Source organism: Zootermopsis nevadensis, unplaced genomic scaffold (assembly GCF_977971745.1).
Source record: "Zootermopsis nevadensis isolate Lab colony 2312 unplaced genomic scaffold, Znev_1.0 Znev_ptg000031l, whole genome shotgun sequence".
NCBI lineage: Eukaryota > Metazoa > Arthropoda > Insecta > Blattodea > Termopsidae > Zootermopsis > Zootermopsis nevadensis.
Genome location: NW_028259163.1, coordinates 582811 through 609621, shown reverse-complemented (window position 1 = coordinate 609621; position 26811 = coordinate 582811). Strand labels below are relative to the sequence as shown.

The 26811-nt window shown below is 39.2% G+C and overlaps 1 protein-coding gene across 12 annotated transcripts in view; it reads left to right on the top strand.

Moving 5' to 3' along the window:
- dnc (phosphodiesterase dunce) overlaps positions 1-26811 on the top strand; it is a 369630-nt gene that overhangs the window by 307117 nt on the left and 35702 nt on the right. For all 12 annotated transcript variants that reach the window (XM_087359424.1, XM_087359419.1, XM_087359418.1 and 9 more), the window contains 3 exons: positions 6174-6275; positions 7052-7116; positions 7562-7674. In XM_087359424.1, the coding sequence (XP_087215550.1) occupies positions 6174-6275; positions 7052-7116; positions 7562-7674 (280 nt within the window). The remainder of the gene's footprint in view (positions 1-6173; positions 6276-7051; positions 7117-7561; positions 7675-26811) is intronic.

Sequence of the window (26811 nt, the reverse complement as noted above, 5' to 3'; positions counted from 1 at the left end):
TGCTCACACGAAGGAAGTAACATGAAGCTGGACAAAATTTCATAATTATCCCTGATGATGGAGGCGGTAAGGACCTCTGAATCTTTGGTAAACATCTACCAAACCAGAAGACCTCCGTCACGACATCGAATTCTAGTTAGTGTGAATTTTGTTTCACAAATTACACTTTGGTAAGGTCTTTTGACGTTTACAATTTTTTTTTTATCGGAGTCTTTCACAGGAACGAGCCGTGTTCAAATACGATACCGTAAAATGTGTTGGTAATTCGAGATGTGTCTAGAACAAACGACTTCTTTTGTTTTAATCTGTCGCTCTGAGTAAACGCTTTGCGGACTGCAGTTAACGTCATTGATTTCTAGTTTATACGATTAGCTCCGTAAAATGTAACCTGTCTTAGTGTTGTTAATATCCTCCAAGACGCAGAGCCTGCGAGAACGAGAGTTGTAGTTGACTGATTTTTCCACAGTCTTGCCAAGAAGCGTCTCGAGGTCCTTTGCTCTGTCCTGTCAACTGATGACAACGCGTTGTATTTATTTGGTGTAGGGTTAGGTTAGGTTAGATTTCTTTCGGTTTTTCCGCCCATATTCAGATCCAACATTTGTTTGGTCTCTGAAATACGAGGAGGTGTACGCGTTATTGATAAGAGTATCTGACGAAACCTTCCGAAGTAAGAAGGCACTGTCTCTGACCTTTACAACTTCAAAGGCTGTTCACCCACACAGTTTGGTAGCCTTTTTCAAATATTATAACTAAGTTACAAGATTCTTAAAGGGGATTACAATTCAAGGAAATGAACATTTTACGAAGTACTAACAGATGAGTCTTCACGTATGACACCTAACATCGTACTTGGTTCAGCATTGTTAAACTGCATTACCTTCGCAGTTGACTGTCTTCCTGGTTGTTTTTTTTTTCACTGTGTAGTCTGGTAGAAGAATGCCGATGTTTCGGAAGTGGTTTCTGCCTTCATCGTCAAGGTATACTGAAGTCGTCTCTGAAACTTTGGTGAAGTCCAGACGCCTTAATGCTCGCCACCTCGTGAACGTCAAACCTCTGTTACTGCATCTGGTAACAAGATCAGGATTGTATTTGTGGACTGGCTTAACATAAGTGTGTTTTTTTTAGTAAGGAAGGTAGGCCTAAGTTATATTCTAAATACCGCAGACATTTTGACGTGGTTCAGTCTGAGAGCACTGACGGCTCTTAATTTATGAACAATATTTCGAAAATAATTCCAACTTCACGTGGAATTCAGCAGGGACTGGGGTGATCCTTTGTGTCACAGCTTCATTCGTGGAATGCTGGAACACCACAGAATGCGTTTTTTATTTTGTTAAAATATTCAGTCCATGAAATTAATATTGAAACTTCTCTTCGAATTGAATGGGGAATTCCAATTCGGAATTCGCTCTAATAATAAACACACGCTGACACATCTAATATGGCTACGTTCAAGTTTGGATGCCATGTCGAACGTTGTATTTGGTTGTTGATAATTATCAATATCTTAACTAATTCCTTGAAACATACATTTTATGGGGAGCTGATAGTCGCTTAGCTAGTCAAGAAATCCCTCGCCGTTTGAGGTTCAGACTGTGGGCGGTCTCCGTGCTCATGTCGAGAACTTTCCGTTCCTTGGTGACAAAGAGTCACATTTGAAATGATTTAAATCGATTATGAATTTAAACAAGCTGTACCTCGAAGCCCGTGTAAATGATATTAAGACTGCAGTCCGTACCGAAAAGTAAACACAACGCCTCACCATTACAAAGATCAACTGGTTAACGCTGTTTAAGGAAATTATATATATTTATTCTGATAATTAATTAACCCTTCGAAGCCGAAGCTCGTCTAAATTGCATTTATGAATTCAGTCCGTACCGCGAAGAAAACACAACGCCTCACCGTTACGAAGATCAATTGGTTAACGCTGTTTAAGGAAATTATATACGAGGGTCGCTCATTAAGTAATGCCCCACATTTTTTTTCTCAGCCAATAATGAAGATAGAAAAGTGTACTTTTACATGCTTGAGATTTGATGTTTCCCGCGTTCGTGTACGGAGTTTCAAATGATTCCAACCGATAGCGGAGCTGTAGTGAACTGTTAAAATGGCGTCTGTGAACGACTCTCGTTACAAGCAACGAGCTGTAATTGAATTCCTTGTTGCTGAAAAAGAAACGGTGGTGAACATTCATAAACGTTTGTGTGCTGTGTATGGAAGCTGTGCAGTCGATAGGAGCACCGTTGGTCGCTGGGCTAAGAGAGTTAAAGCTTCAGGAAGTGAAGAAACCGAGCTCCGTGATCTGCCGCGTTCTGGGCGTCCTGCCACAGCCACCACTCCAGACATGTTGAACCGCGCGGATGCCATTATTCGTGAGGATCGGCGCATCACAACTCGACAATTGGCCCAACAGCTTTCAGTCAGCAATGGAAGTGTGATTGCAATTATCCAGGCTCTCGCATATTCGAAGGTGTGCGCAAGATGGGTTCCACGAAGTCTCACAGCAGACCACAGGATTCAAAGGAAAACGATTTCTTCTGAATTGTTGGAGCGTTTTGATGCTGAGGGAGAGGTCTTTCTGTCCCGGATCATTACAGGTGACGAAACCTGGATACACCACTCTGAGCCAGAGACAAAAAGGCAGTCAATGGAGTGGCATCATCCTCAATCACCGAGAAAGAAGAAATTCAAGACAACTCCCTCCGCCGGAAAAGTCATGATGACTGTCTTTTGGGACAGTGATGGGGTCATTCTTGTGGATGTGATGCCAAGAGGTGCGACCATCAATTCAGACGCGTACATCAGGACCCTGAAAACCCTCAAGAAGCGTTTTCGACGAGTTCGGCCTCACAAGCATCCAGCAGAAATTTTGCTCCTGCACGACAATGCACGCCCTCACACAAGTCTGAGAACCCGGGAAGAAATCACCAAATTGGGTTGGACGGTGCTACCCCATCCACCCTACAGTCCAGATCTGGCACCCTCCGACTTCCATCTCTTTGGGCCACTTAAAGATGCTATCCGCGGAACAAGATTTGAAGATGACGAGAGCGTGATTCAAGCAGTGAGGACATGGCTACGTGCACAGGACAAGAGCTGGTACCGGCAAGGCATGCATGCACTTGTTCCACGCTGGCGTAAAACCGTACAAGTTGATGGGGACTATGTGGAAAAATAGTATGTGTAAAGGAAACATTGATTTATATTGTCACTAAATTTGAGCCATCTTGAATAAATATGTTCTGAGGAAAAAAATGTGGGGCATTACTTAATGAGCGACCCTCGTATATTTATTCTGATAATTAATTAACCCTTCGAAGCCGAAGCTCGTCTAAATTGCATTTATGAATTCAGTCCGTACCGCGAAGAAAACACAACGCCTCACCGTTACGAAGATCAATTGGTTAACGCAGTTTAAGGAAATAATCGGTGTTTAGAATAAAATAAATACTGAATCTTTACGTGCGTCAGCTTTGGGACTTTGTGACGGTCCACATAAAAGAGCTGCGAGCCCACAAGCGGCTCGCGGGTCGCAGAGTGTCAACCCCCTGTTTATATTCTTCAGGTTATGAGACTATAATTTTGGACGAATTTCTCATTTCCAAAATCCGGGTTACGTAGTACACATATCATCACTGTAAGCCTCATGTCAGTTAAAGTGTACAAACGATAAAATTGTTTCTCGAGTAGACTTTCCATCCTGTTGATACTAGGTCCTTCTCAGGCATTGCAAGTTTCTATTAATCTTTTTATGTGAGAATCCAAGATTTACAGCAAAGTAAAACAGAGAAATATATAGGCCTGTACTGTCGTAAGGGACATTATTCCCTGTTTTATTTTAATCTTAGGGAAGGGAAGACGATATTTCCTTAACTAAATCGTGGCACGAATCCATCGAAATTGATCTGCTAATAACTTTTGAAAGTAGGGATATTTTACTATCGTTCACAAATCATTTGCTTACCCATAATTTTGAAATATCTTTCCCTGCATTCTAATGACTAGGCATGAACATGTATTTATTGATCAGTTATTTTAATTTTATACGAATCATCGAGAATATAAAAGCCTTTTTTTTTTTCTATATTCTATATTTGCCTATTCACCCATCTCTTCTATTCATTTGAAGTTCATCCTTGCTTTGTTGGACTTTTCTATGGGCGTGTACAGCGATGCCATCTTCTCTTTGAGACCGATCTGAATACAAAGTTCATCAGATAAACCTAACTTCGTCGGCGGGTAGATAAAATTCAATGAGAATGTTCCATAATTTCTCGTCAGTCATAGGTCGTCTTTAAACCTGTAAGTACCATACGCACTGTTAGTTATACGCTCATATTTCGTCATATCATACGTAAAAAATGGCTTTTAAATCAAATCTCATTTAGACTCTGTCGAACCACAGAATTAGTGTTCGTCTCTTCGCTCGCCCACGTTCGTTTCGTTCAGAACCGAGGCCTGGGTTTTTTTTTTTTTCTGAAAGAAAAGTCTGGAACTTTGCCTTCGTGAAAAACCTCACTGTGGTGATCCTCATGGAAGAGGTCACAATGTAATAAGGATACGCATGTTGGCAATTTTCTGTTTGGAAGGGAAATCTGAATTTGCTTGCGAAACTGGTACATCTGATTTTAGTATTTCGTGATGAAATATAATCATTGTAATTTAATGTTAACTTCTGGAATTGTTGAGAGAGTATGATGTTCGTCCATTTCTCAAATAAAGCGAGGCGCTGTAAACTGATCTTCAGCCATCTTGTCGATAAATTAGATTAAGAAAGAAAAAAATATGATTTTAACTTCTGTAACTAAAGTTCTGTAAAAACATCCTCACGATCCACGATGGTTGGTCTCTTTGCTTCCGAGGGGTTCCGTATTCGAATATTCAACTTTTTCTAGGTTTCTTGTGTTCTTCGTCGGTTTTTACGTCAGCTGTGTGTTTTCCAAAGAACGCCGGTGCTTACCTGTGTGTAGCGTAGACATTCAACGTGCCCGATGAAACCCAACTTATATTTTCTACGTCTTTTATTACAAATAACTTCATAAAATACTTAAAGCGCCTTCACGTGCCTGGTCACATCCTTCTGTCAAGTGTCGCTTCGTAAAATGAACATATTCTGAGCACAAGATGAAACTCTTAAAACGACTGTGTGGGTGTTGAGGCAGCTGGTCCACATCATTACCACTAAAATAATAATGTGTCTTCTCCCGCATTGACTAAATGGTCGGTTGTGTTTGCAAAAAATCTGGCAGACAACGAGGCCTGTGATAGATATTTGATGTTCTTGACTGGTGAAGACTCGAATATCAATCAACCTGTTACCCTGATATGCATTTTTAATATTATCCTCTCATCCACACCTAGATCTTCCGAATGGTCTCTTATATTCAAGTTTTGCATTTCTCATTTCGCCGCGTGCTTTATGCCTAGCCCATCTGTCCCTTCTTATCTGACTGGTGGCTGTAGATGAAAGTTTGTTAAATCGAATTAAGGCCCTCATTTGTTCAATGCAGCGCTCCCTTTAGATGAAGCCATATCCTGGCCATGCTTTCAAAGGGGCTCATCATACGAAAAAGTCTGTGCTGATATTCAAGAGCTTCATCCACCCTGCAGCTTGCGATGTGGTCAGTATATACAGTGTACACTGACTATTTCACTAATTTAGGGATTTATTCCTGAAGTAATTCGAAGTCAGAAATGTCACGTGTTAACAGGTTCGACGAATATTTGAAATTCAATTTTATTTGGATCTTACGTAGAATTTCAAGGTCATTCATTTCCAGTGTGGAATCCGGTCTTAATTGTATTGTTTATGTGGAAGTGGTGACTGTTTTGTGTATTACTACTTTTCATACATATTACATGCTTTTCGATTACGTAGAATTTGAGGTTTTCATTGCGGTGAGTACGAAGATGTATGTTCTGTGGGTTGCGGCCCCGCGTAGTATGGTAGGGGCTTACCAACGTTCCAGACGTAACTGCTGCCCCCATAATCAAGGTACCTTGAGATGGAGGCAGCAACGACCTCTGAAACTTAACTCAGTTTCTACCGGACTACACGGCGCTACAACCCAGAGGACCGCCATCTTCATGGTTTTTGATAAATGTACTGATACTAGAATTTTTAAATTACTGTAGATGTTAACTACAGTTAGTTTTTCTCTTTGTTCCAGTCATGGCGAGGACCTCATTGTCACACCATTCGCTCAAATCTTGGCAAGCCTCAGGAGTGTACGAAATAATTTCCTCAGCCTTACAAATGTACCTCCGCCTAAGTAAGTAATGGTTTTATTAAGTAACACTTATTCAGTGTAATTTATTGTTAAAAAATACTTAATATTTGAGCTCATCCTCAATATGGAGAGTTTCATAGTGATTTGACGTTAGTTCACTGATCGCGAATGCCAGTTGTGGGAACTCGGAGCGATGTTCATTAAATTTGCATTAGTTGGAGTGGAATTTTTGCGGTGTTGCGGATTTCATAGACTGTTGTCATGCTTCCGGGTTACATCGTTCACAATAAAATGGAATGCCGTCAGGTTCTGTTGGAGCAACTAAATAATTAGCTGTTTTCCTGGAAGTCTGATCCATTCCGTGTATTCAGACTCCGGGTTGACGTGTATGTCCATTGTAATATTAATTTTGAGCCCCTATCTTAATAAAAGTACGCATATTACCTTCATGCCTGTGTGCAGTTCTCTGGAAGATCGTGCTTTGAGGGACCTCCTGCCCTCTGTTCATTCATTGTACACTGAACACGAAATTCAGTCTTAAAATATGTATTATAATTAGCGTCCCTCTGCGTAATTGCTATTACAAAAAGATTAATTAAAATTTAACAATTTTTTTAAAAAAAAATGTGTACAGAATTTTTGTCCAAGTTTAAAATGCATATTTTGTACAGCATTATTTAAAACGGGATTTTGATATGTGAAATTCTACGAGAAAATAATTATTATAAATATTACAAATTTACAGTTTTTGTGCAATTTTGTTATTTCGATTCCCAGTTTTCATGAAAATTTCTGTAAAAAATGTTATTTATTTGCAGATCCAGAAGATCGTCAGCGGCTGCCGGAGGTACTACACCCCAACCAAGAAACCTGGCTCCAGGCGGTAAGTAGAGCAAATCTCATGGCTTAAGTTACAGTCGTTTCAGTGTCTAGAAGTCCTCCGAGGTCCTATCAAATATGACAATGTGCGGTCAAGGCCAGGGACTGCACCTCTTTCATAATAGTTAATGAAAGTAATTATCTTCCCACGTGTGACGATACAAGCGAAAAAAAAATTACGCAGTCTGAAAAGAACTGTGGGTCATTGCAGTTGCTAGCCAGACGTTCTTTTACGCTCTGTAATGTATATCATAAATCCGAGAATCCCTTAACGCCTTAACCACGGCAGCTGTTGTAATATTTGAGCATATCCCATTCATAAAGTCTTATAAACATCATACCGTGAGCTCAAATTACCTTAACACTCGACAGTGGTAACGTTTATAATAATATAGGCATTTCCCTCGTGAGTGTTCTCCCATTAATGAAGTTATTGGTTGTGCCTGCAGATGACGCCTATATGAAACTGGCCATAGAAACCATGGAAGAGCTTGATTGGTGCCTGGACCAACTGGAGACCATCCAGACACATCGTTCCGTGTCCGATATGGCGTCCCTAAAGGTAGGATCTGCATCAGCTCTGTTGTTATTAATTGTTGTGTTGACAGACGCGGACAGTCGGCGCAGAGGGAGAAACGGATATACAAGATGGCGTCTTGAATTGGTCGCGAGGTCACGTGACATTAGATGCGCAGAAACTCCGACGCCGTGGTTTGTGTCATTTGATTTGTATTGAGGTTATGTTCCTTACAAGAGCAGGTTCAGTTGTACTCACTGGAATTTGTGTTGATTGTTTAGGAGTTGTTTTAAAACTAAATAGTGCTCATCCTGTTTAACTGCAAACAGCTACCATTTTGAGGTTTCAGGGCCGTTTTGAGGTACACAACAAATTCATTCATTTTGTTTAGAACAAAGTAGTGACATCTGAAGTCAGACTTTTGTTACGAAAACAAAATGGAGCATCATGTTGAAGAAACTTACGTGTCAGTGTAGTCGCGTGGTATTTTTTTAACTTTGTTGCTTAAAGTCTTTCAGAACGGAATTATTTTGAGAGGTTTTGTGTTAATAGCTGTAAGAATAGTTTTGCTGGAAGGAGATGTGAGAGGAACCGAAAATCGCGACCAAGGTCCTGGGTTCAAATATCGTCCCCTGAATCTTCAATTTTGATTGTGTTTTGTTTTTATCCTTAGGCCATCTGTCGTATATTGTTATAGTATGTGCATTAAATTAGTTCATCATCTTGCACGTTCTTCCCAATTAATAATTCATTAGTCATGCCTCCTTATTTTATTTATGTATTTATATATTTTTATAGTTTATTTAACGACGCTGTCAGTAGCTTAGGGTGCATAACGTCTAATTATGGAATCGATGTATGAGCTCGTGCTTCTGCTGGTTTGTGTGTTGCAGTCAGGTCGTCTTGAACACATCGAATCACACAAACGAAGAATGTTCAGGTTATCGTGACGACAGGCGTTGCTTTATTAAACGAATTCAGGGGATGGAAGATTCTAGAATAGCGAGAAAACATTGTCGGACATCGTATTTTACATTCTTTGTTTACTTCGCCGCATAGTAAATACATTTTAGGTTTTATTTTACGCCAGAATTGTTAAAAACTCGATGGTCGGTACTTAAAATGAATAGAAATTGCATGGAAATCAGAACTTCTCTCATATCACCAAAACGAATTTTACCTCTCTCTCTCTCTCTCTCTCTCTCTCTCTCTCTCTCTCTCTCAAATGCTTCACGTGTGACGCGTGGAAATACCCAACTTGTATAAGCCCTGATTTTATGGTACATTCATATTGAAAAAGTTGTGTGAGATTCTATCTGTTTGAATTGAGTTCATTCAACGCGAACAAATTATCTTCTGTCGAACTGAACTGATGCCCTGTTTTCTGGAATCTTCTGATAGTTTAGGGAAACACAGGGCTTCTAATGGTATACCGTATAAAGCCCAGTGGTAATTATATGTACCACGTGCTTTAACAGTCAGTAACCCTGGATTTCGTATGATTCTCAGCGTAAACAGCGATTACGTCCTTAAACAGCGTTAACCAGTTGATCTTCGTAATGGTGAAGTGCGGTGTTTTCTTCGCGGTACGGACTTGATTCTTAAATATTATTCAGACGAGCTTCGACTTCAAAGGTAAACCATTTTATTTTCTTAAAGGTTAAGAGTTGCGTTTTCTTCGCGGTACGGACTGATTGATATTGTCAATTTTAGACATAATTTAAATGTTGTTATCGAAACTAATATTTTGATATGAACAGAGTGAAATCACCAATTTGCTTCGCGCTTCAAAGGACGATTGATCACTGGAGAATATAAGATTGCCTTTTCTTCATTATCAACCCTAAATCAAGTGCTTCGGCAGCAGCGGTGGTTTTCGTATTAAACTTGAATGGTTCTATTGTCAGTAATTTTAGGAAAGCATTTTACTTAATTAGAAAACCTTTTTCTCTCGCGGCGATTTTAAAGTGATAACTAAGAATTTTTGAAATTTTCGAAATAAAAATTGTATTTTATGTTAATTGTAGTTGAGAGACACCTAAATAATGCAAATCGTGAGGGAAATCCATAAATTCTGGAAATACTCATATAGCCAACTTACCACTTGTCATTATTACTGATATGCGAAATGAACTCACTCTTAATTCAACGAGTAATTGAGTCCGATTTTGGTCAGCCCTGCAACACACTCATTCACAATTAACCTTGAACCGTTCAGACCTCAAGGACAAATAAAGAAAGCCAGGGAGATGTCTTCTGTGTTCCATTCATCCTGCGCCTCTGCATAAATGGATTCCTGGCTTTTATCCACAATTTCACGCAGTGGCGTAGCTGCTTTGATGTCGAGTGGAGCTCTGCATTACGGCAAAATTAAATTGTACACCATTCATCCTTGTTTCGAACTGTTGAACTGCGAGAAATTGTTCATGGAAAAAAGTTTTCCTCATGTAAATTACATCAAGACATAGCAGCTTCTAGTTGATAAGGAAAAGTTACTTTTAGAAATTCTGACGTCTAAGCTAAGAGAGACTTACCACACGTTAATAGGTAGTGAACTTCGTTCGTCTCGCGTTGAATACGAAGTTCAACGTTCGTCGCGATAGAGGGCACGCATGTCAGGCTAACATAGCGCTGTGTAGTGGGCACATTCTGAACTATGTGATGAGGCGGTTTAGGCTGGTCGGCTTCAGGAACAGCGACCGACTTCTTTTTCGGTGTCCGACGCTAAATGGGATGATCGGAGCCATTCTAGACAAGACGTTATCTGCCCTGATGATAAAGAAATTTCCTGTCTATTATGGAACCTCAGACAAGATATTTCCACTGGGTCTTACCTTGAACCGGCTGATACTAGTAATCACAATCAATGCCGACTTTATGATGCGGTTTAATATTATTATTCCACGTACAACCTGCCCTCCTAGGTGACATTTTCGCTTAAAGTTTTCCGGATGACATTTTGTACACATTTATTGTCTCCCATACGTTTTGCTTACTCGTCCATGTAATTGTGATGATCGTTACTAAATGCTCGCAAATTATTTCTCACGTGTTAAAATATTTTCTCTTTTATTTAAATTCCGGAACAAACACTTTGCTTGGTGCTGAAATTACTTCTTGTAACATTTCAATTCCTTTTGTCTGTTTTCATATCTCACTTACCTTCGTTTGTAAATTATGTTTTCATGTAAAATCATGCATACAAACAAAACTGTTTACATATTAAATAACACTTTGTGCTAAAAGCGTTTCGACCTCAAGAGGTCATCGTCAGTGACATAAACATCAATTCATTAGTCTGTCTATTAAAATCACTGATGATGACCTCTTGAGGTCGAAACGCGTTTGACACAATGTGTTATTTAATGCGTAAACAGTTTTGTTTGTATGCATGATTTTATATATCAATGGACTGCACGGTATCCAAGGTTTCAAGATTACGTTCAGTAACACCGTGCAAGAAAACGTATCGTCACTCTCACGATGATTGCCACTCGTGCCCCAAACCTCAGCCCAGAGACCGCCTTCCCTGACAGGTTTTTCGTCGTCGTCCTCAGACAAATTCGGAGATGCTATTTTACATTAGCCTTCTTCCAGCATCCGCCCTACAAATGAAGAGTAGACAGAGCATGCGAGATTTTACTCAGACTCCAGTGGTTGTCTTCTAGCAATGCCGAGTTTCCTGTTAAGGGATGATGCAGTTTAGGGGAGGAAGGCGGTAGACGAGGGGCGACTGTGACGTCGATCAATATAGCTGCTCTCTGTGGCGTCGAGGTTCTGTGGATGGTTCGAAGGACTCGAATTTGCTCCCCCCCCCACCGCCCCTCCACTGGGCGAGATCACCCCCCCCCCCATATCTCCTTCTAATCCGGATTGTTTATTGGACAGATGAATTCAGTCGCCTTGCCTCTTACGAAACTGCACGATTCAAGGTCACGAAAATACTTTCCACCCGAGTCCCTTCCGTGTGTCACGGCTTTGCTACGATGCGAGTATTGAACTGTCTTCGCTCGCATGGGCTCCACTGATCGTATTGCGTGATTTTACTCTGACCTTGAAGCAGCCAATTTGGTTTCGGCAGAAATGTTCAAATAATTCTTCTCTTGTAATCTCAGACGTGACATGTGCTTACTAGAACAGATGATATCCCAGTTTAGTGGAAATACAACGTGGAATGTTGCGCGTAATGTGGGCACTCGTAAATGACATTTTCCATGATAGGCACGAGACGTTTATTTTATAAATAACGTCCTTTCTGGCCGGCTTTATTTGTGTTTCGAGAACAGCAATTATATTTGGCTCTTTGTACAAAATCCATAATGTATACGGGCCCAAAAATACATTTTGTTAATATACTGAATCAACCATACATTCCATGTAGCGAGAATTAGTTTTAAGTCTCCATAAAGCAAGATTTCCTCAGTTACAAATTTTAAATACCACTATTCTACTGTGGTGTGGCATGCTAAGTTTCGTGCAGATCGGTTCATCCGTTCTCGAGCTACGAAAGAACAAGCATAGAAATTTATTTATACTTTAAACGGCGTTAACTAGTTGACCTTTGTAATGGTGAAGAGTAGTGTTTACTTCGCGGTACGGACTGAATGTTTAAATATTACGTACGCAGCGCGTGTCTCGTTATAAACAGCGATTATTTCCTTAAACAGCGTTAACCAGTTGATTTTTGTAATGGTGAAGTGTGGTGTTTTCTTCGCGGTACGGACTGAATTCCTAAATATAATTCAGACGAACTTTGGCTTCAGTTGGTTAACATAACATGAAGATCGGTTGGTTTGGTGTGTTTTGCGATTAGACATTCCGTTTGAAAATTAGACATGAACATAGTTAAATGTGTTTTCCTTCGAGTTTTGTATAGGTCACTTAATGATTATACATTCTCGTGAAAAATAAATTTCTGGGAGTCGACTGAAATAACACGTCCGGTGGATCGTAAACTGCTGGAACAGACCCTAATAAAAACACCTGCGCTACGCTGCTCAGGGAAATTTCATCTTTCCTTCCACCACTGTCTCAAGTTTGACAGCTGCGACGTCAGTTTAATCTGTTTTCGTCCCAGTCGTGCACGTGGTCGCCTGTGGGTCCATTCTCCGCTCCGTTATCAGATCTGTCAGTTTGTCTTCGTAAGAAGAACTCGTAAGGCAAATTTCTGTATCATTTGAAGACTGTTCTGGCGGGAAGGCACGTGACCGACCATTGCTTCGTGTGCCGCGTTTTCTAGTCCCAACGGCACAGCCGCAAAATAACCTAGATGGATTTAATTTTGTTTATGAGCCTGCAAGAAGGAAATGATCCATGTTTTCTCATAATGTAACATAAAATACTACCTGAATAACAGTTATTGAAAATTGGACCACGTCAATATTGTTCCTGTTTTACTGAAACCGCTCTTTAATGCACTGAAAATGAAGCCACGACGTTTCAGGGGCTAGTTTTTCCTCCGTCTTCAGGTAATTAATTATAATCTGTTGGGTCCTCCAGAAGGGCCTAGTCCCAGTCTCTGGACAACTAGAGATAAATTTCTAGAATCTGTATTAGCCACTGAAAGCAAATGTTGTCTTGTCCTCAGGAGTTAATCGGAGGTTTTCGATATAAAATTATCGCGTTGTGTCTGAACACGAACAATCATAAATAATTTTATCTGAGTGCCCTATTATTTCCCGAGGACAATAATTGGTCGCAGTGCCTGATATAGCTCCTGTGATTTGATGAAAGTAGCTCAGAGTTCGCCCGATTTACTGCCGAATGAGGCAGGGGCCACATGAAGATGTGTCTTTGTCACCCCTGTTTTATACCGAACTTCGCTCTGCCAGTGGCCTATTGAGGCAGGGGGAATTACGTAATAATAAAATATTAACACTGGTTGAGTCAGCCATTTTTCATGACCGCATTTGTCCTTTGGAACATTGATCGCTGTCTAGACTGATGTTCATAATTCAGGTTTCGGAACTTCGTAAGTCCGTATTGCGCTGTGTATTTCAAATCTGTGGATGACAAAACTTCTCTTTCAAATTACATCCCTTGATTGTGTTGACATTAAGCTGTAAGATACGAGCAAAATTACATAGCATGTCCGAGAAGACGTAATTTTGAAGATGGCTGTCTTCTGGGTTGTTGCACCGTGTAGTCTGGTAGACGTTTACCGACGTTTCAGAGCTCCTTGATGTCTCCATTATCAGGGCGGTGAGTCCTGATGATGGAGGCAGCAAGGACCTCTGAAACATTTGTAAACTTCTACCAGACAACATGGTGCAACAACCCAGAAGACAGCGATCTTGTACATAAGAATCTGCATTTGTTTATGTGCATATTTTTCATAACTAACAAATTCTCAGTTTTAATGCTAGATGGCTGATTTTTATTTTATTTTACGAGAGCTGAAACAATTCGCCAGCTTTTAGAAGTACTAAGGGTAAAGAGATACAGACGTGAAAGGAATTATCCCATCAGCAGTGCCAACTGCCACTCTTTTCGTGTTAAATTAATAATACGCCACCTTCGAAGCTTAATTACGCCTGATTTGAAGTGTAATGGTTGTGTAATTAACCCACATTCGCGTGTGTTCAAATGATGTTGACAGTCAAATTAAACAGGACAACGCCATTACGTGCCGACAGATGCGATATGAAATATAATTTCACTTTTGAACATAATTTAAACGAGGTGAAATCGGTACACAGTTTTGATGTCGGAGGATTTATAGGCGATGAATGTAACGATTATAGTTATTTTTTGGGGGGATATTTCAGCGCTGAAGATGTAAGCCATATTTTCCTCCGAAAATTCTGTGTCCTTTAAAATACATCACGGCTTCGAAAAAAAAATGTATCTTAGAATATATTTGACGCACTTTCGTCTTACGTAGTGTGAGCTCGTGAACGCACTGTGTTATTGAAAGATATTACGACGCGCATAATTGCATTCTCGCTTAGTGACTTCCATTCAGATACGTTTCGGCATTGGTTTTCATATAATTAGGCAGTCATCATTGTACTAATTAAATATGTGAAAGTGCTGATACGATTTTAATGTCTTGGTTACTATCGAGTTTGACCTGAGGTCGGACATTTTGTTGCTGGTTGAATCTTGACTTGTAGAAACTTGAAATTAAAGAAGCGAGATGAATTAGATGAATATTTTATTACATTTCTGTACATAACTTAATTCCTGAGACTTTAGTTCAACCATTTCCCTGTCTTAAATAAAATAAATCTAACTTCTGACTGCGTTTTAAGCCAAAGACTTCGGCGTAAGTTAATTTTATCCAATCTTAACGGACACACCACAGAAGAATTTTGATTTAAAATGCAGAATGAAGAGATATCCTTTTGAAACAAGATTCTTTTTTCCCCCAGTCTGATGGAGCCTAAAATTTCATCTCACCAATTTCCGAACCAAATCCAATTTTACCCCCCCTACCCCCCCCCCCCCCCATGTATGACTAAACCGCAAAGCGGTTCCACTGCACTGCTATGACGTCATCGCTTTTGAGTACAAAAAGTGGCTCATGTTCGCTTGATCGTCAGAGTACACTAGCGTTGCATAGTACCTACTTCTCTCAGGCTTACATGAGCCTGTACGGCGCCCTCTCTTGTTTGTTTAACGACGCTGTCAGTAAATAAGATTAGATGCCGTCCATTGACACGATGAATAATGAACTGGAAAGTGGAACGGAGCGTACTTGGCCTAGTTTGTTGTCATCTAAGAATTTTTACTGCAGGAACTGAGAAAAGCTACGAAAGAATTTCGGGATATCTGATCACCGTGTCCCGAGGTAAAGAGTCCGTGACTTTCAGAATGCAAAACGCGACTGCCAACCTCGCGATAAATGGTCCAGATAATCTTATAATATGACAGCACGCGAAGTTATAAAACCTGAAAACCCTGGCCACGTGACCCGGTTGTGACCTGTTTAATCCGAACCACGGTTGCCAAAATCAATTTCCGTGGCCTTCATGTCATCCTCGGTTTGCAAATGATCGATTTTTATGAGTTTTTGTTTCAGAATTTTCCGTGTATTTATATGTTCTCTAAACCATAATTCAGAGTTTAAATAATGAAGTTCTGATTTAGTAACAAACTAGGCTAATTCCATGTAGCAGAATGCTGGAGAAATTTTAATCTTCCAGAAGTAATTATAGTATTTTTTAATATTTAACAGGTATCCCATCATTATGAACACAACTTTACCGAAATTAAATTTTCGGAAGTAGAGTCTTAATTTGTATGCACTGGGTTCAACATTTGAGCGTCATTAGTCAACAATTCATGTTCTTCCTTTGGTTGATTGATTAATTCATTAATTACCATGTTCTACGTGCCTTACTAAGCAAAATTAATAAGTGATATGTTAGTTCCATCCTTTGATTTAGTAATTGTTTGGAAGTGGCCATGGTCTATTTTAAATACATCGTCACATAGTTTGTTTTCAAAGACCCACAAAATCACAGGATAATATCATTATAACCGATATTCTGACCGAAATCTGAACTGGTTACTTTCTGAACAGTACTCGGGGATAGATACTTAACCATTACACCAGTGGTTTTCAACCAGTCGGCCGCGAGCTTTAACTAACCGGGCCGCGAATCTTAAAATAGACCAAAATAAATACGCGAATTTAATAAAAAAAATAATAGTTACGCATAATTGAGTGTATTTTATTCGTTAGTGAAACTTCGTGACCTTTCTATTTTGCTAAAATTTTATATTTTTACGCAATAATTGGCGTTACTTAAAATAGAGTTGCCTTTGCTATAAATTATACCTTTGTATTGTAATTGTAATGTGGCCAATAGATTAATGTGTCAGGTCGCGAGTTACTGGTTTCCACCACGAGGGGCCCCCCGTGTCTTTTGACATCTGAATCGATATCTGTAAGCGACATCACGCGGTGAACTGAAGAACTGAAGCCACCCTCGTCGTCTTTACTCGAAATAATCTACGCAGTTTCTGTTAATCCTACTTTTTCGTTTCAGCTATTTTATTTTATTTACAATACTTTGCTTTATAAATCTTTTGTAATTAGTTCACGTTAATTTTATTACCATCAAACGAATGCTTAACCGAAATGGCGTATTTGGGTCGAGCAGTTTATAACAGCAGAAGGCTTTAAAATTAATGGCCCTCATCTGCTTAAGTTTTCTTAGTGAATAACAAACACATTAAGTTTTAAACGGTATTGGAATTTGTAAACATAACCTACTTTAGTTTTCATCATTTCTTGTTCTTTTCTGTGGCCTGGCCTGGGAATAGTAGGTTACTGTACTAAAGACATCGTGTTACTCAAGGCTTTTGAAAGTTTTGGCTAGAAGCTTGTAAGCTCTGACCTTTGTGCTTACAGAACGTTTTTCGAGTCCGTGTGCTATGATAATTGACCTGAAGTGACCAGGTAATATGTTCCTCTGAATCCTTAGTAACCATTCACAAGATTAGACGACGTAAGGACTCAGAAGACCATAGCATGAGTTGGCCGATATCCCTGAAATCTCAGTCTCTAACTTTTATAATAGTAAATGATTATGGAAGAAATTCATAACTCGTGGACAGGAACTGTGAATTGTTTCATTCAATCACTACATGTAACATCCGTTCTGTTGTCACCGTGTTCGTTTTTAATTAGTCTAGTCTGCTCAGAATACTTTTTTTTTTTTGAGTTTTGTCTTGGTGTTACGAAATGTGCCTTGCTACGCGTAAGAAATTTTTGGTTTTGTAAATTATCTGAGACGGAAAATTAATACAAAAAACGAAAAATTCATCTTATCCTGTATGTATTTTCTGATATTAGAAGCAAATCCAGAGATCCTGTTTGATTGATAGTTCATCTCATATAAATTGTACTATTAACTTACATATCTAAATTTCTAGACGTGAATGTCTGTTTCAAAACATTGTACTGTACCTGGGTGACCTGTTCTGTCGTGCTATACGAAAAAATTCTCTTATCCCAAGGCAAATTGTATTTTCCAAACGCCCGCTAAGGTCTGAAACACTTAACAGGTTGTGTATTGATCGAGTTTAAAGGCTTCATATCAATTTGAAATATTCATGTATGCTACGAGTCACAGACGTAATGCGTCATAGCTCGGCGATCCGTACCTGGTAACGGATTTCCACCATTTCTTGTTCGAAGGCCGAACTGCTGCTTCCTGTGACGTCACAACTCGAAGTGTCTCCTAGCAACGGTTTGTGATATGGGGAGGTGTGGCTTTTTTGAATAATAAAGGAATTGGGTTCTTGACATACTTACTGACAAACCATGGAGTGGAGGAAATGTGTTTTTTTCTGTTGTACATTTCGTACTTGGCTGTACAAATCACCATCGTCATAGAACTACAGTAGTTTGCCTTCAAACTACGCAGACGCAAGAAATTTCCCATGACATGATGGCAATTCCTTCGTATTTCGAATCGAAACTTCGCTCTTTCCTTACCACTCTTTAGTATTTCGTGACCACCCGCAATGTCTGCACGTACGTAACGCAGTGATATAAAAGGCCTGCAAAAGAGTGTTTTTCGTTTACACTTTGCATTCTTCTAGACCGGGTTACGACGACAGTGAAACCAAATTGTATTTGGACAGCCTCGTAATATAAGTTACTTTTACGTAACCCTTGAAATTTCTTGATATCGAGTTGAAATACGGAACATAATATCACATTTATGTGGAGATACACATAAATTAACTCGTACGTGCGCATGTTTAATACAAATTTGTGTTTATTTTATTGACATTTTTCAAACTTGAGTGATATAAATTACGTTAGTTTCTAAGAATTTGTTTCTTGTCATACAAATAATATTGTTCATCTTAGAAGTTTCTGAAAAAATAATATCGATCTTTTACTTTCGATTACCTTTGTTCGCTTTCAGTAAAGAATTTAAGCTAGAACTATTCGTGTCACTTATATCGATTGATATCGATCCTCGGAACATCGACGTACGTTTCGTCTGATACTCGCTTTGAGTGTTTTTCGTACAAGTGATTCACCGGGAATATTGTTCTCTCGTTCAGTGCTCTAACAGTCAGTGATACACGTGACCTCTTCTGTGCGAAGGTGACTTTATTTGACATTGCCGTATCGACTTGACCTAGTTTGACCTCCCGCAGCGACGAGCGAAGCTACAGACCGACCTACGATGTATCTGACCCCAATGTGCCGGACGAGTAATTTAAATTTTATCAGTGTCATTGTAAAAGTGACGCTTTTCGTCAAGTACCTGAGGAAGAGAACGGTATGAAGTGCTCCCACGTATCCTGCGGTCTTACCTCGCCTCATTCAAATTCCTTCCGACCTCCGTGGTCGCTCACAACTCCAGCAAAAAAAAAAAAAAACCTGGATACAGCGAAACCTGTCTAAAGCGGAATCTCAGTAAAGAAATTTACCGGATCTCCATATTAAATGGCAAAAACAATTTTAAATATCTTGTCTGCCATCTCATCTTCGTAACTTGAAGTTTCTTGTCATCTCAGTGGATGACTCGGGCTTCCATTTTATTCCAAATACGTCTCATCCCCCCAACTCAGTTTTTCCCCCAGCACACTTTGTCTCCAAAAATCCATTTTCCACGATGATTTACCTCCATTTTGTTCAATAAATTCACACTATGCATTACGGTAACCTGTCTTAAAAAAAATCACATTCAGGTTCTAAGAGATTCCGCTGTAAACAGGTTCTGCTGTGCTTAATTCGTCAATGTGTAGATAGCCTTAGTGTTTGTGCCATTTTCGAACAGAGCCTGTTGTCTGATTGTTGTTGTTGTTGTGGGTTATACTGGTCTTGTGCGTTTCCACCAACATATGCCGTCATATAATTCACGGTCTAATTATACAGCGTGTCCCAGAAAGACGCACATTCTACGAATGAAGTAAACACGTCCACGCCCACTTTGTTGGTAAAATCTGTTTAGCGTTGCATTTTATCTCGTAGAAGCAAATCATCTTTGGCACATAATTAGCTCTTGTTACGTTGAAGAAGCGAATTTTTGGGTCAGTATCAAAAGAACGCGATGTACATGAAGAGCTTAGTAAATATTTGTGTTTCTCGTTCCTGGCAGCATCTCTGTGGATTTCGCAGAGTAACAAAAATAATTATGCGTGTTCTTGCTTACATACATCGATAGCGCCTGTGGTAAATCATTGTATGACGTAGTATCGAAGACTCTTTTCTGAATACCTTAGTGACGTATAAGATTTCTTCATTTTTTGTAGAGTAATGTAAAATCACTGTGTCTCCTCGGTAGACAAATGTATTCAGTTGAATGCTTAAATTGATTTGTTATGAGCAAGAGGGTAGTTTTACGCCGTGCCACTGCTGTAAGTAATAGATTTATTTTCTGGTGTATTTAACGACGCCGTCTGTACCTTGGAGGTAAATAACATTAAATGTGTGTTATAGTGCACAGAGAATCTTTAATTAAAATACAGGTGACATAACCTACTCTTTTCTCAGAACACATCGTTACCTCCGTGTCTCAGACAAGAAGTTGAGTAGTCTGTTATATTTTTTACATTGTTTATAAACTTTATTAAAGACACGAAACGTGAGAAGATTAATCAGTGTACACTTAAAGTTGAATGCATTAAGTAGGAATTTCTTAAAAGATACGTGTGTATCTTCGCTGAAAGTTGAATATCGTATACACCGATTTGCACCAAACTTAGCACGCTTATTCCTTGAAACCAGGAAGAGAACAGAGATGTTCAGTGTCACGTAAATTGCCCTGGGTTTGAGACCCGTGAGGGAGTTTTCTGTATGGTGGATACCAAGAATGAAATTATTAATAATACACAAGATATATCAAGTTACAATGGCTTGTTTCTTAATTAAGAAACACTTTCTAATAATTTTCGCCGTAATTGATAATCTTAGTCAGAGATGTATATTTAATACTTTGCTGTCATATTAACAATATGTTTCTTATACACAAACTTAATAATAGATCATAAGTACCGGAATTAATGTTAGAGACTTAAGCCGTACTTTCATGTTCAGTAATAATAATTTAAGTTACTTGAAACTGATTGCAGTGATATCGAGTGTTATTTAACAAACACCACAACGCCTTCGTCAGAAGTGTTCGGAACCGAACATGGAACGTGGCAGCGTCGCGCAGAGTTTGCGTGTCGTTTAAAACACGCGGGCAAACGTAATATTTTATCGCTTGCAAGATAATCTTTAAAACATCCCTTAAATACGTCTGTCCATTTTCTGCGTACGGTCATTTAGTCAAAACAGAAAAACGTTTCCGTAATTGTGTGTCTTGCAGAAACAAACAAACAAACGAACACGTCGATCTGTTAAGGTTCTCTGTCCCCAACTGTTGACGTCAGCAGGTTGTGCCATGACGCCGGGGAGATCCAGACGCCACTGTTGTTTCATCGGAAGTGTTGGCTGTTGCGTCAAGGGGGGTGCTGTAGGGGGGTAAAGCTATTCATGGGGGATCCTGCCAGCTACTTGAATATACGCACTTTTCACAGCACGAGCTTTTGAGATATTTTATTCCGGGAGATGAGGTCATTAAACTTATCGTCAGAGTGGAACAAAATGACGAGAATTTATTTATCTTTGCACAATTTTTAAATCTAAAAGGACGCAAATCTTGGTTATGAATGTCGCTGATGTAGGATGTTTCTTACAGGACATTCCACGAATTTACGGAATTCAGGTTATGTTAATTTATAGCATCCCATGTGCTTGCGGGTCGCACTCCACACGTTGATGATAAAACTTAGACGGTTCGTCTTTGTCTTCTCATCACGAATTTCCGTGTTCGGGCCCAGGTCAGTTCATGTGAGATTTGAACTGGAAAGGTGGCAGTGGGGCAGGTTTTTCTCAGATTCCCTCCATTTTCCTTTGTCAGTATCATTTCGCGTATGCCCCAGATTCACTCATGACTCATGTGTGTTCTTTCGTTACTCCCGAAATTCGGATGTCATAGAATGAAATAAATGGGAGTTCCCTCACACGAATCCCATGTTCGTTGTCTTATTTTCCGTTGTACTCCTCTTCTGTTTACAGCAGAGAAGTCTCTCTGTTTTGTGTCACGTTTAATATCTCTGACTTTTCGCCTTCGTGTGGGCGATAACATTTCTTCGGGCTAAAAGTGTACTGCGAACCAAAAGCCACAATTGTTTGTGTTCTTTTTAAACGAGTTCTCGAAGCACCGACGGAAATTAAATTCAGAAAAGCTTTTGAGAATTTACTTTGGGCGTTGTCAGCTGTTTTTATTAAAATGTGGATTATTCGACGTTTCGGAAGTTAGACTTTTGTCTTATGGTAGATTCAAAGGTCTCGTGCTTTTTTTTTGGGCTCTTTAAATATACACTTTCAGCCCATAATAAATTATATTTCAGTTTAGTGAAATATTGGGACAGATTTAACTTCCGAAACGTCGTATGCATTCTTGTACTTGGCTACATCCGAATAAAGTTAATGGTTTAAGATACTATAGTACATATACGGTATTACCGCAGTGGTTATTTCAAGTGCAGTAGACGATCGATTATCCTTGGTAACGGGGCGTCGGGGAAGGAAGGACCTGGGTAATCGAGAAACACGATTAATGCAAATTATATTCTATCATAATTATCATCATCCATGAAAACAAAATGGGAAATCATAAATATCTGTCAACATAAACATACTTTTTCACTTTTCAGATCGGAGATAAAAAAAATAGTAAACATTCTATTTTAAGTAATTTTATATGAAACTCCTCAATTTTGAATTGATTTTGCTCAGTGTAAGGCAGTGGTGCGAGTAGTTTATAAAAATATAATTACGTATTGCGGACAATCGAGGGCCTTGGATAATCCACTCCTCGGTTAATTACGCCCCGGATAATGGAGTTCGCGCTGTGGTAATTACAAGCGACGAGGTAAATGTTGGAAATACAGCATTTTAGAATTAATTCATTTCGTTACTTTAGTGAAAAAGAGACGGATAGTCCAGTACATGCGTGAATAAAGCTTTATCTCTTCGCCAGAGACCACAGCAAAATCTCTGTCTAACCACCGATTGTGGTGAAATGCTTCAGATGCGTGCGATGGTCCTTCTGAAACTGGGTCTCGTCGCACAGCCTGCTAAAAGCGGCCGTCTCTTGGCGTCCATCCACGACTGGACGCGATTCTACAAAATTTCCCAATTAACGTTTTCAACATATTCTCGGGAATGTGTGATGTTGCCACACGACTGGCAACAAAGAACTTCAGAATTGTAGTTACTAAGTACTTCGGAATTTCACCTTGCACTGGTGACGGAAACATTCATAAAAATTACTCTTAATGGTTTTAAGTTGCATTTGTTATTATCACGTGTGTGGGAACGCGTTCAGTTAGACAATGGGGACAGAAATTCCGTTATTAAAGTCTGATAAATTTCAGAAGGTCTTACAACATATGACGGAGTAATGCTCTTTACGTAATTTCTGTACAGTGGGGAAGTAATAACGTTAGAAAACATACGGATGCAGAAGATGGCGCGAACAGTCATGGTCGCATGTGAGCAGTGGGTGTACTCGTACAAACACGATGATGATCCACTTTTATTTGAAGTCAAAGCTCGTCTAAATATTACGTATTTAAGAATTCAGTCCGTACCGCGAAGAAAACACTACACTTCACCATTACAAAGATCAACTGGCTAACGCTGTTTAAGGATATAATCGCTGTTTATAATGAGACACGCATTGCGTACATATATTTAAACAGAGAGTCCGTACCGCGAAGAAAACACAACACTTCACCATTACAAAGATCAACTGGTTGACGCTGTTTAACGAAATAATCGCTGTTTATAATGAGACACGCGCTGCGTACGTAATATTAAAACATTTAGTCCGTACCGCGAAGAAAACACTACTCTTCACCATTACAAAGATCAAATGTTTAACGCTGTTTAAGGAAATAATCGCTGTTTATAATGAGACACGCGCTACGTGCATAATATTTAAACAGAGAGTCCGTACCGCGAAGAAAACACAACACTTCACCATTACAAAGATCAACTGGTTAACGCTGTTTAAGGAAATAATCGCTGTTTATTCTGAGAATCAAATAGAACACGTAAAGTACAAAATGCAGACTTATTGGTTGTTGAAGCAGGTGGTACACATATTTACCACTAAGTTTTCGCGGGTTAGATATTAGTTTTGAATAGTGCGGACGTGGGGAAACCAATTAAAGCTGTCCTCACGCGCAGGCGTTGTAATAAGGTGTGCAGTACTCGGCCTATGACCTAACCTTCAAGGACAAAACGTAATTAAATTAATATTTACAAGTGCCTGAATATTAAGGAGTTAGTGAGAATTAACTATTTCTGGCTCTTTGTTGGCGTTCTTTCATCGGAATTCGCCACACTTTCTAAACTTGCTCAGTTTTGGAGCACGGTATGTGTAATTCACATTTCATTTCTTAAAGACACAAATATGTTTTTGTGTTGAGGCTTAAAAGCTATTGAAGTTGCTGAAATGAGGTTTCAGAGACCTGTGGAAGTCTATGGAAGAGTAGATCACATGAGGACTGAAGATGTCAGACAGGAATTAAGTCTGCGTGAAAAAGAATTAATATCGAGAAAACTAATATGAACGCATTTTAGGAATTCCAACCGATAGAATTAATCGAAAGCTGTTTGATTATCACTCACGGAAGAGGAGAAACAGGTCGACAATGGAAGAGATGGAGGGAGGTCACATAGACTTCAATGACCCCGGAGCAGTGAGGGTCACCTTGGCACTGGGAACAATTGCCCCTTGTCCTTGGACTCACTACAAAATGATCTCAGACAAGAACCTCAGTTATTACTTACAAATGCATGTAGGTGCTTATATAAGGAAACTGATTTTGTTGTCAGATCTTAACTGAGAATGGAGATTTTTAACACATTTTTAGAGAACTGTAGAATATAAAATTTTATAAAACCGTTCTTCAGTTCTGAATTGATTGTCGTCCTGATAGACAGGTAGCCATGGTGAATCTAAAACGCTTGATTTCGACCGCTCTTAGAAACAGCTACGTTGTTGTTGTGTGTTTCCTAGGGGGAATAATGGTCTTTGACTGGAAGGTCAGAGGCGTACAGCTGTATCGATCACAAACCATTACACTTTATTACTGTTACGTAACTTCGCTCTGTTGTTTCCGACTTTTCCATTCGTTTCGAGTCCTCTGTGTAATGTTAGGTAATGCTGATTAGTTGAAAGTAATTGCGCGGAACTGGCCATAGGTCTCTTAATAGAATTTGGATTGCGATCTCTCGTTTAGTGAGTGTCGATACTTGTTCGAGATGTGATGTCGCGAATGTAAAAAAAGAGAGCAGCTACTTCCGCGTGCGAAATTTAGAGACGCTAACCTATACGCCACTCCATAACTGTCGAGTTTGGAAGAAAAAGAATTATTAATGTGCTGAGTTGGACTTTAAAAAATCCAGGTTTTAATGGCGCCAGTGCTCTTTTCCAAAATCTATCGCATTTTGAGGTAACGTGTGTTTCTGAAAAGAATAAAATATATTATACGTTACTAATTTTATATCCTGTTGATAATATATTACGTGTTTCTATGAACATATAAAAGTATGTTTACAAGTATAGTCTGATCTTGTAAATTGTATCGCCGATATTATATTATGAAATTTTACATTGTTTGAGGCGTACTTTATTCAAGGAATGGTCCATGTACAATATTATATTGATGTAAGGACTTTCCAATTGTCGTGGGCCTTCGACGGATCACAGTATCGAGTGATGTAGCTTGTTCAGAATATGTTTACCGGTCGATTGTTTAGAAATATTCTATTGTAAGTCAGTTCTTTGTAGGATCGCGTTAATTCATTACTTTTATATATGCTTGATTACAATAGCTAATGAGGATTAAAATTTTGCTTACGTAAAGGTCATAGACTTAGTTTATTACATGTATTAATATGATTTTATGCAGATATTATTGTAAATTGGCCCGGCAAAGAGCATGAACGTGTTAAGAGAGTGGTCGTATGCTGTAGCATGTTTGGTCGCAGTAAATCCGAAAATTTCCGCCACACCCGCGGGTATTTCGGGCTTCAGGTGGCGTCTTTCAGTGACAAGTCAAAGTTTATGTGGATATATTGCAGAGCGCGTAAAGAAAACGTTGTTGAAAGCGTTATGTCAGCTGCAACGTCGGAAATAGAATCACAAAACCTTGAGGTAAGAACAAAGAACATAATTAAGTATTCCTCGGATTGCAGATTTCCGTATTAGCTAGAAAGTACTGGTGTCCCACTGGATTTCAGTGTAAGTTTATAGCTTAACTTCAAATACCTTCCAATAAACTCTGTCTGTTGTCCAGTTCAAAGATTGTTTTAAATTTAGCGTAATTAAATAGATAGGCCTTGATCGTCATAAAAGGAATAATTGAAAGTTTCCAATCACAAAATTATTGTTACTCAAATGAAAACTTAATTAAAAAATTTAAATTGTCCACATTTACTATTATAAGTAATGCATACAGAATGTTAATCGCAAACATGAACACACACACACTAAAGAGAGGTTAGATAAAGAGAGCTGATGAGAGTATCGATTAGGTTTTATAGGTTTATGAAGGATTAGGTTATGTTGGGTTAGGTTAAGATAGGTTAGGTTGGGTTAGGATAGGTTGGGTTAGGTTAGGTTAAGATAGGTTAAGTTGGGTTAGGTTAAGGTAGGTTAGGTTAGGTTAAGGTTAGGTTGGGTTAGGTTAGGTTAAGATAGGTTAGGTTGGGTTAGGTTAGGTTAAGATAGGTTAAGTTAGGTTGGGTTAGGTTAGGTTAAGATAGGTTAGGTTGGGTTAGGATAGGTTGGGTTAGGTTAGGTTAAGATAGGTTAGGTTAGGTTAAGGTTAGGTTGGGTTAGGTTAGGTTAAGATAGGTTAGGTTGGGTTAGGTTAGGTTAAGATAGGTTAGGTTAGGTTGGGTTAGGTTGGGTTAGGTTAGGTTAAGATAGGTTAGGTTGGGTTAGGATAGGTTGGGTTAGGTTAGGTTAAGATAGGTTAGGTTGGGTTAGGTTAGGTTAAGATAGGTTAGGTTGGTTGCCGTCATTAGAGGTCTCAGCGTTGTTCGGCGTCGCGATGCTTGGTGTTGAATTTTTGAAGACGTTTTCAGTGTTATCCCAAGGGATTTAGTCACATTCCTGGGTTCATGTAATGGCGTTGCGT